Source organism: Arachis ipaensis, chromosome B9, assembly GCF_059453495.1.
Source record: "Arachis ipaensis isolate K30076 ecotype BB chromosome B9, ASM5945349v1, whole genome shotgun sequence".
NCBI lineage: Eukaryota > Viridiplantae > Streptophyta > Magnoliopsida > Fabales > Fabaceae > Arachis > Arachis ipaensis.
This window is the reverse complement of record NC_142444.1, coordinates 1,266,887-1,278,591: the sequence shown is the minus strand read 5'-3', so window position 1 is coordinate 1,278,591 and position 11,705 is coordinate 1,266,887. Positions and strand designations below refer to the sequence as shown.

At 29.3% G+C, this 11,705-nt stretch overlaps 1 protein-coding gene across 1 annotated transcript; it reads right to left on the bottom strand.

Annotated features, from left to right (window-relative positions):
- Window positions 1–2,200: 2,200 nt before the first annotated feature.
- Window positions 2,201–4,819, bottom strand: LOC107617696 (CBL-interacting serine/threonine-protein kinase 5). Its single transcript, XM_016319529.3, has 2 exons — window positions 3,769–4,819; window positions 2,201–3,296 (listed from the first exon to the last, which is right to left on the bottom strand). Exons 1-2 carry the CDS (start codon window positions 4,292–4,294, stop codon window positions 2,437–2,439), a joined length of 1,386 nt encoding a protein of 461 aa, XP_016175015.1. The 5' UTR covers window positions 4,295–4,819; the 3' UTR covers window positions 2,201–2,436.
- Window positions 4,820–11,705: the final 6,886 nt, after the last annotated feature.

Genomic DNA, 11,705 nt, shown 5'->3' with positions numbered 1-11,705 from the left:
TGCTGAATTATGGAGTATTAGGGAGATATACACAATTGTGACGGCAGGGAGATATACACGATTGTGACGGCTTTCAATTTTTTGCTTTAGTGAGAAGAAATCGGACCTAGGATTTTCTATCAGTACACAAATCGAACCCAAAATTTTCTGCTAGTACACAAATCGGACCCAGAGTTTACACAAATCGAACCGAAGGTTTTCTGCCAGTACACAAATCGGACCGAAGATTTTCTGTCAATAGTAAACACCATATACCTTCATAACTCTCCTATACACCAACCTCCCTCCATATTAAAATTAAAAAGTTCGTTCAATTCCATGGAACTTCTTTTTATTATAAATCTAAATTATGGAAAAAAAAAAAAGAGGTATTAATTCCTAAAACTCTAAATATATATTGTGCATGCTTAAAAAAATTAATTTTATTTTAAATTAACTATTAACATACATTCTCAATTATTATATTATATATTGATCCAATTTTGGCACTATTAAATTTTGATAGCCAGCATTCAAATTCCTTTAATTTTATTTTTCCCTATTTTGTTGTTATATATACTCAATTTCCTGAATTATAGGGATTTTTTTATAGCCTCATGTGACAAAGGTGAGTATGATCCTAGTCAGCTGATGGAACCTTTGAAATTCAATAAGGCCCCATTGGCCATTGATGCAACCCCCCTCTTTAGTCCTTATTTATGGATAAAATTGACATTTAATAATGTTTCCTCCACTCACAGTACACACACCAATGCCTACTTTGCACTTTTGATTTTATCTGCTAAATATGTATTAAAAAACATGGTGGAATAAGAATAGAGGGGGAAAATTAAATTAAAGCTAAAAATACAGTTAATCTATGTTGGGGAAAAAAATCGTTTGCACACCTGGGGTACAGAATTGTAAGAAGAACACAACAGAAATTGGTACTAAAAAATAATAAAAGAAACCAATGATGATGTTAGAGAAAATCAATGTCTTGGCTGTCTTGCAATTTACTCTCTACTTGACATTTTGGTCCACTATCCGGGCCTCAGTTATTTATCTTATTAGAATTAGTAGTTATTTTAAGATAAAAAAGTGCATTGGCCTTATTCAAGATAAATATACAAAGTCATATCATATCATTCATGACATTGAATGTTTTCATCTTTCTCCTACTTGCTATTTTTTTCCCTAGAGAGGACATGGATACCATACCTATAAATATATTATTAGTATGATATGTTACAAAATATGAAAGTACCAAATCCTAAAGGAAAAAGTTACAACATATATTAGTATGAATTATTGAAAACATTTCAAGTGCACCGATGAGTTATTTTAACCGTTGATTTCAATTAATATATATTATATATATTTTTTATAAGTCAGATCAACAATTAAAACAACTGGTGCACCGATACTTCTGGTGCACTTGAAATGTTTCCTGAATTATTATCCTTTATTGATGCACTCATGTTCATATCATCCATTCAAATATATAAATAATTTATGGACCCAAAAGTCTTAATTCACTTCTTCCATTTGTTGACAAAAAGACAGTATTATAAAAAAAATTATCAATTAAAATAATATCCATGTGGTGACACACCACCACATAAAATAATCTAATTGAGCACCAACCAACCAACATAAAAGTAATTTGATTGAATAACCAAATTTATGAAATTTAATCCTGGCCTTCCAATTACATATAGAGTCAACTGATCTATTTGACAATTTGCTTTTCACTACCCTCCAAATGATCACTTCTACTTGCTTCATGTGTCCCAACCTAAAGACTAAAGTAATAATAATCAAAATGCAAAAACCCTTATTTGCCCATTGTGTACGAATCATCTATATCCATATTGTTGTAGAGGATAAGAAGCAGATTCAAATATTTCTTTGAATTCAATTTTGATGAGCTGTAAATATTTTTCTATATGTTTAAACTATCTTGTCAATGTAGTCTTTTGCTTATAAAATTACCTTTTACCTTCTATTGGATTTTTTAGATGTTTAAGGAAATAACATTGAATTCCACAATTTACAAATTATAATGTTACATATTCTTTGCATCATCTTCAACTATTATTAGCTACTAAACCTTATTATATAGATATTGTAGATCATTGAATCCATTTTCTACATCAAATTAGATCAGAAATTTGAAATTTCGGAACAATAAAACCACTAAATGAAGAACAAAGCTATATGTTGGGGATGACTTTTCAGTATTAACTTCAAACATCATCAGAAACTAAACTCAAATTTTTTACACAAATGAAATGAAATCCTGTAACTTAAATCAAAATACAGCATTATTTTTTTCCTAGTATCTTCCTTTTCTTTTACTTAATATGCAAATCAAACTATATTATTATAGCTGCAACAAACTGTAAAAGGAAGAAGAACATAGGCAAAATAATCCCAAAGGCATGACTAGTATTATTAGTTGTTACCATCTCCCTGCCAACTCCAAACAATGTCATTCAATGAAGGCCTAACTTCTTCCTCACAGAATTTGATATACTCCAAGGTATCCCCAGAAGACTTCGAGAACTCCACCACCGCCACCTCCGGCGCCACCTCGAACACTTCCACCGTCATGGCCAGCCTCCCTTTCCTCCCTTCCCTCTCCCCTTCCATCCTCACAACAAACTCCTTCTTCTTCTTCCCTGCCACTCTGAAATTCAATTTCTTCGCCATAGCCTCTAGCTTCCCCACCACTGCTTGAGCCGAAAGCTTCGATATAAACACTGAAGGTGACCTCTTCCTTGTCTCAAACAAACTCCTCAGATCAAAACCGTGCGACAGCGAGGAAATTATCTCGAAAGCATTGTAAAACGGCCGCGCAGGCTTAGCAGAACTACTCTGCTTCAAATCATCCTTGTTAAACTCTTGATTGTTATTATTATCACTATCATCCTCATCGAAGTCATCCACATTGTCCTCGATGGCAGACTCCTTAAAGGAGAATGCAATCGGGCGCATGAAGCCGATTTGGAACCAAGGATCCTTCATGATATCTGCAATTGAGAACCTCTTTTCAGGATCAGCTACAAGGAGGTTTGAGATCAAGTTCTTTGCTCCTTCCGGAACCCAATCAGGGAATTCATATTGAGCCTTGAAGGCTTTTCTGTAGATTCTCATCACGTTTTCGCCTTGGAAGGGTAGATAGCCACAAACCAGAGCATAAAGAATCACTCCACAAGACCATATATCTGCTTTGGATCCATCATACCCTTTCTTCTTCAACACTTCTGGTGCCACATATGCAGGTGTTCCACACGGTGTTATCAGCATACCATCTGCACCATGTTTTGCACAACAATTAGTATCAAGTAATTCCACTAACAAATATTCTAAACAGTTGAGTTCATGCATTTTGTTATGTTGATTTTTCGCGTGGATACCAAAATTGGAAGACTCATCCAACAAATATGGTATACTATAAGAGGAATGATAGGGAGACAGCAACTTTTGTGATTTGTAGCCATCAAATGATCATTAATGATAATTTTAATGGTGTGAGATTGGGGTGAAATTTCTCTGCTGCTTACATGCTCGCCAGAATTTAATAAAGTTAATGGCTCCAAGACTTTTCCATACTATACAACCATAGTAAAATTATGACCTAATTTTATAATCAATAAAAGAAATTATGTCCTAATTATAGTCAATTTTGTGATTCAATCATAGCCTAATATAGCCAAACCAGTAGCAACAAATTAAGACTTTCAATAATTGAAAAAAAATAATAATTAAAAAAGTGTGACGAACCTGCACGGCGTTGTTCCGGCAAAGCAGAGAGGCCAAAATCGGAGACCTTAAGCTCTTCATTCTCATCAAGAAGCAGATTCTCCGGCTTGAGATCTCTGTGAGTGACGCCGCGGCTATGGCAGAAATCAACGGCCGAGATCAACTGCTGAAAATACTTTCTAGCTACATCTTCCTTGAGCTTCCCTTTCTCCACTTTCTTGAACAATTCCCCTCCCTTAACATACTCCATAACCAAGAATATCTTCCCCTTCGTGGCCATGACTTCCTTCAGCTCCACTATGTTCGGATGCCTCACCAGCCTCATAACCGAAACCTCTCTCTTAATCTGCTCTATCAGCCTCTCCTTCTTCAGCTTATCCTTCTTTATCACCTTAATCGCCACACTTTCATTCGTCGCTAGGTTCCTACCGTAGTATACCTTCGCAAAATTCCCCTGACCTAACACGCGTCCCATCTCGTACTTCTCGAATATCACCGTCCTAGCGCTGTTCGACAACTTGATCTCCATCTCGTTTTTCAGATCCATGGGAGGAAGATTCCAGAGAGAGAAAAGGAAAAGAAAGAAAGTTAGTAAGATTAGTGGTTGTGAAGGCTAATTGTATGGCCAAGAGAGGAGGGAGAATGTGGAGTGGTGAAGATTGGAGAGGTTCATTCCTTTGAGGAATATAGTGTCCGAGGGACACACAACGTTTCGGAGAAAGGATTCAGAAGGGTTGAAGATCTTCATGGTGCATAGGTGATACACCAGATTGGAACTCCGGTGTGTATTTTATAAGAGAGAAAGAAGAAAAGAAGAGAAAAAATAAGGGTGTGGTTTTTGGGTTAGGTTGAGTGAAAGTTGAAGAAGTTTGTGTTGTGATGGAATTTATTAATGGAGTGAGGGGGAATATATTGAGATTGGGATTGGGATTGGGATTGGGCTTTGTGTGTTTCTCTAGAACGGTTTGGAGGACGCGGTTTTGATTTCAGAGTGGATTTTGGAATTTGGAAGAAAAAGGTAAGGACCTGTGGTTGCTGATAAACGCTGACTAGACTCTACCCAGGATATTCTATAAAAATTAAAAAGTATTATTAATTTATTATTTTACTAGTATGATTCGTGTTTTTTTTTATTTAAAATGTGCTTCTAAAGATATTAGTTTTTTTTTTTTATGATTAAAGGATTTGTTTGGATGAGTTTTTAAGAAAATATTTTTTTTTAAGTTATCTTTTTTTTTAAAGATCTTATAAAAAATAAAAATAATTTTATGTTTAAGTATTTTATACAAAAAGATTTTTTTAATTATCAATTATATTTAGATATAACAATATAAAAATATTTTTTGTTTATTTATTACATGAAAAATATCTTTTTTTTAAGGAAATTTTTTTTAAAAAAAAGATGTAAATTACAGCTTCTCAAAAAATATGTTTTTTTTATTTTCTAGTGCTTTTACTTTTACTACTGAAAATTTGTCAAACACGCTAAAATAAAAAAAAGATATTTTTTCATTGAAAAAAGATCTTTTTTTATCAAAATAATGACACCAAACAAACACAAAAAAATCAATTAAAAAACACCAGCTATTCAACCTAATTAATGTTTTGAATATATTTTAAATAATTTAATTTTGATACACGATTAGTTTAAAACTAATTTACACATACATTTAATCACATAAGGTTATATTGACAAAAATAAATATCTTTTATATTAATCGTTTGAATGTTTATCTAAAAAATGGTTGTGATTGCACGAGTTTTACATTGTCGATGCATCAAAATTAAACTCATATTTTAAATACAAAATAAAAATCAAATACATATATATATAAGTATATAATGATTAATTTAGTAAGTATATATATATATATATCTTTTAAAATAATATTAGTTAAAATATATTTTTTGATATATTTGATTTGTTATTAAAATGTAAAATTTGGATCTATTCAATATTAAGAATATTTAAAATTTATTTTCTTATTGCAAATTTATCTTATTGTTTTTTTAATTATAATTATAATAATCTTAAAGATATTTGTTGAGAAAAAAATGCTAATATTTAAATTACAAAAATACATCATATTTATTGAGTCTCTAGTATTATATATTTAATTAATTGTATGCTGTTTAAAAGGTTTTAATCATTTAAGTTTTTGTTTATGAAATATATATTTAATTAATTATATTGTAATATATTAGTGATGTTTCTTCACAAAAGGGAAACTATTAAAAGGTGGACCAATTATTATGAAAACAAAAGTAGGTGGGAGAAAAATCAGAAATATCTAGAAAAGCCAAAAATGAGAAAATATAGTTGAACAAGATTTGAAACAGGTGGAGATGACGTGGAACAAAAGCCACTTATCATCATTGTTTGTTTGGTTTTGGAGTGCGGCTATCTTATTTGTACTACCATTGTTCTTGCCGTCTAGGTTATGGTATACCTTTTGCAATTGCATTCCTATTTTTTTTCTTTCACACCTAGTCATTATCCTTATTATTATATTAATATTATATAGTCAAAAAATATTATTATTTTTTATTAATATTTAATTAATAATAATTTATATTTATATTTATAAAAATTTTACACACAAAAATATATAATTTATATTTATATTTTTTAAAATAATTTAATATTTATATTAGTCAAATAATAATAATAAAAAATACTAAAAAATTAATAATTTTTAAAAAAATTTCTATTTATTTATTATTATATAAGCTTGAATTATTAGTATTTTCCAACTTCTTCTTATTTTTATTTGTGTAAAGAATTTATTTAACTTGAGATTTGTTATTTGGATTCAATTTATATATATTGCCATATTTAATTGTACATTATATACATTTTCATGTTAAAAAATAAATTTAAAATTTATTATTTGAATTTGCATCTAAGAAGTAACTGAATCATTTGTATATAATTAATACATCAAAATTTAATTCTTATTTTTTATTGAATTCGATTGACTCAAAATGAAATTTCAACTCAATATTTCGAAGTAGATATCATTTTTATACATTATTAATATTTAATATTAAACTACTCTTCCATCTTAGTCCATGACAACAATAAAAAAATATCGTGATCCACAAATTCAACCCAATAGAATATATAAATTCAATTACAATTTTAGTCTTTATTATCTTATCTTATCTTATCTTTTCTTTATCTTATCTTTAATTATTCTTATCTTATCTTTATTTGCTTTTATCTTTCATAGAATAATGCTCTATATATATTTAATTTTATTCTCATAATTTACAATTCAATTCAATCAATCAAAAAATACAAAGTATAATATTTTTTTTCTCTTCTTTTCTTATTCTTTCACAATTTTTTTATTTAAAAAAATAATAAATTATTGTTTAACATATCTTTCATCATGGATAATTTTTAAGAAAATATATTTTGTTATCCATATCATATATAGAAATTGGAAGTAGTAGTGATTTAGTACACAAACTTTTATTGAATTAATACATACATTAATTATAATTGAAGATCTTGTAGATAGTTTAACTAAAGTATGATTATGAGTAGGGTGAAAAAAGGTCAGGCGATCTGTCAGGAGTCTATAGTTTAGTATGGTCTAATCTGACTTGACTTGTTATAAAATAGGTACAGATTCAGACTCTTTTAAAAGTTTTAATATGTTAATAGGTCAGGTCCAAGCTTATTAATTAGTTTTATTGGCCTATCTGGACCTATTAAAATATAATTAAATATATAAATAATTTTTTATTATTAACAAAATTATGAAATATTTTAAATTTATTATATTTTATTATAAATATTTTTGTATATTTTAAATACTTTAAATAATTAAAAATTCTTATAAATATTAAATATGACATATTACATATAAATATTTTTATTTTTTATAAAAAATATTATCAGACATTTTAACATACTTCGGGTCAAGTCAAGCTGAATAACAAGCCAGACCTAATACTTTATATATAATCTATAACAGATTGCAAGTCAGGCTCAGACTAATTAATTACATGACAGATCAGATCTGTTAAGAACAAAGTCTAGTTTGGCCTAGCTGTTTCTACTCCTAACTGGCCTAGCTGTTTTTACCCCTAACTATGAATAAATATTCTTTTTATTCTTCAATTTCTAAGTGCAGGTTAAAATTCTAAAAGCTGAATCAGTAATTAAAATAGCAGAACTAAAATTTTAAATATTTACGAATTTAATTGAGATTTAATTAAAATTAAATTGTATATAATAAATTAATTAATTATTAAAAATTAAATAAATCTGACTAATTTTTTAGTTTTTTTAATCGATTTCTATCTTAAATTGTCAGTTTGGTTCTTAACAAATAACATAGGTTAATAAAACTTGATTAAAATGTGGCCGCATAAGTAACAAGACATATATACATTATTAACTAATTCTAACAAATGATTAAAAATTAAAATAGTTCACTTAATAATAATGATTAGTGGAGGTAGGGGACTAGGGGCTCTCAACAATGTCCCATGCTATCCAAAATGAATAAAAGTAAGTGGGAGTGGGACTGGTGCTGACGTGCTCTTGAGTCGATTACAGCTAATAATACTCATGAAACCTCCAAAATTAATAATAAAAACAATAAAAAAGAATCCATGCATGGTTGTGGCTCAGATTTGGAAGAGAATCTTATTAGCCTAGTTGATGTCTCAATTCCATTGACAATGTCCACATTAACATGGGTGCATATAGCTGCGTTTGTTTACAGAGACAGGACACTAAGATAAGGACATTGAGATACAAAATAATATTTGGCAGAAAAGACATGGACAGAGACAATGTGTCCAGAGACACTGAATTAGTGTATTTTGTGTCCATCCTGACAGGAAGGACACGGAGACACTAACAAGAGACACAATTTATTTTTTATTTTTTTCTTTCACTAATTTTGTTAATTTTTTATAATTATATTTTTTATTGTTATATTTTTATCTCAAATTTTTTGAATGAAAAAAATGAGAATAAATTGAATTTTTATAATTTGTTCTGGTTTATCACCAAACACAATATAAAAACACAAAATTTTGTATCTCTGTCCATCAATGTCTTGTCCTATCTTATTCTCAATGTCTTATCCTGTTCTGTTTTTAAAAACAAACACAGCCATAGTGACCGGTAGTTTAGATTGTCCCTTTAATATATTAATTAATTTAATTTTTAGTCTATAATATATGTATGAGTGGTAGATAAGAGATGTATAGCCATGTAGGTCTGGTTTGAATGGGTGTTGAGGATTGGAATCAATCTATCACTTGTGATCTGATTCAGCCTCTCACTTATTATATATTATGACTCCATGTTTTCATGCTTTTAAATCTTAACTTCCCGAAATTGAATAGCTATTATATACGCCATTCAATAATGCCAACCAACATATAAACATGCATGATACATGAATCTAATATATAATTTGTACTTAATACTTAATTTGTTTTGTAACGAAAATTATTGTAAATTTCTTAAATAAAAGGAATAGCCATAATATTACATTAATGCACTAAATTAAATTTTTAGTTACATTTTGTCTTGTTTTATTTTATGTAAGGGAAATTATAATGTACAGATCCCTAATCTTTAAAGATTTACAGATTTTGGATGGGAAGAAGGCAACGACAACACGTGTCCATGAGCCATGCAAGTGGGTGCAGCATGAAATTGTGTGGAGAATGATTTGTGCCCACCACAGAGCCGAGCTTCCTACGTTGAGGCAGGGGAAGGCTCGTTTGGTTTTAAATTTTTCGGTTGCGCTACGTTACCAACAGCATATCTGCCAATTTCTGTCAACTCTTATTTATATTTGTGTTTTATGGAAGTGTGTTCATGGATGTGTCTAATAAAAATGTCTTTTTTATAGCTGTATTTAATAGAAGTGTCTTTATAGATATATTTTTTGGATGTGTCTCTTTATATATGTATTTAAAATATATTAATTATTAGACACATCCACGAACACACTTCCATGAAACACAATTATAAATAAGAGTTGGCAGAAGTTGGCAGATAATATGTTGGTACCCTATACTTTTCCTAAATTTTTTTTTTGACAAGCTTCATATAAGTGGACCAATGCAAGCATTTGCAATGAATAGGTCTGGAGACAAAAAAAAAATGATCAAATGATGTTATACGAAGAACATATAATTGAAGGGTTTCTGACCCAAATAAAAAAAAAAATATATATATATATATAGGATAAAAAAATTATTAATTTAATATAATAAATATGAGTTAAACAATATTTAATATGTGTTCGGCACTGTTATATTAAAAATAGATGTATGACATAGTCAATTTTGCTAAAAAATTGTAATGAAAAATTCTTTTAAAGGTAATATACTTTAGATTTTAGAATTTAGAGTGTAGGGTTTAGATTTTGAAGCAAAAAGTTAATTTAATATTTAGATTTTGAGAGTTTAGGATTTAGAAACAAAAGTTAATTTAATATTTAGTTTAATTATTCTGTAGGTCCCTATAATTTCACTGAATTTTCAATTAGGTCTCTATACTTTTTTTTCTTTTCAATTGGGTCTCTATACATTATTTTTTTTCAATTTAGTCCTTGTTAACGTTAAACGTTAAAAAAATGTTAGTGAATTGTGAAATTACTTGTATACCCCTAGGGACCTAATTGAAAAGAAAAAAAAATATAGGGACCTAATTGAAAATTTAAAAAAATTATAAATATTCAATAAAAGATATTCCTATAATCCCTATTTAATGATTCTACGACATAAAAAATATTTCTATAATCCCTTTTATTTTATCACTATCATTTTTTTCTTATTTATATACAAATTGTACCAAAAATACCGTCTCTTTCTTTTTTTTACTTTCAAAATACCTTATCTTAAGAATATAAAAAAAATAATGGTTAAAATGAAACAGAGAAATAGTAGTAATAAGTATAATATAAAATTCAATTTTCATCACTCAAGTATTTATTATGACCAACATAATGAAAGAACTTGCATATGGCATATGGTAACAAGAATCATTGATAGAATAATAAGTAAAATTGTTTACAAAAATTGAATTCTATATAATTCCTCAAACAAGAGAACCAATTTGGCTGACAAAAACTCAAAAACAAGTATATTGAAGAAATGAATTTTTCTTATGGTAATAAGTACCATCAGAAAGAAATCCCTAGAGGCTGCTTACTCTAGCATAAACAGATATTCCATCTCCGTTGGATATGATCTTTGCCATTGTAACTGATGCCAAGTGACGCACAGGCCGTCGACAACCAAAAGTGAACAGGGAATACAATGCATCCTCACACTGTCTTTGCCACAACAAAATATTTTCCTAGGAGAAAGAACCACAGCTTAAGTGATTTTTGTTACGGCATCGAAGCTCCAAGATTTGTCGCTAATACTTCCAACCTTGATTCATCTTTGTTCCGTCGACTGTTGCTGGTAGTGGATGAATGGCCTTCTTCTAGTGGCGACGAGCATGGGAGGGACGCCGAGCAGAGGAGATGCCGCAAGAGGGGACCTTACGGTGGATCCAGCGAGAGCTTAAGAAGTTAGGGCTACTGGGTTAGGACGGGGTGAGTGTGGGACAAAATAATAAGGGGTTTTTTGGGAATTTTTAAGATATGATGGTATCTTTGATTAGTTTTTTTTTAAATATGAGAATATTCGTTTATTTAACAGAATATTCCGTTATTTTAAACGTTTTTGTTACGGTAGGGACTAAATTGAAAAAAAATTATATGGTATAGGGACTCAATTAAAAAGAAAAAAAGTATAGGAACTTAATTGAAAATTTGGTGAAACTATAGGGACCTGCAGAGTAATTAAACCTTAATATTTTTATGTATTACTTTTTGCACCGTAATATAAATTTGTCGGTGTCCATCATCAGTTTGCGGTATAATTATTGAATGCAAAACTTTTAGTCAAGTGTGCATTGTTACGGT

Excerpts from the sequence above, each read along its gene's own strand:
- LOC107617696 (XM_016319529.3), bottom strand. The coding sequence starts at position 4,294 with ATGGATCTGAAAAACGAGATGGAGATCAAGTTGTCGAACAGCGCTAGG. Across the intron at positions 3,297-3,768 it reads GCCGGAACAACGCCGTGCAG|ATGGTATGCTGATAACACCG; the intron begins GTTCGTCACACT and ends AACATGGTGCAG.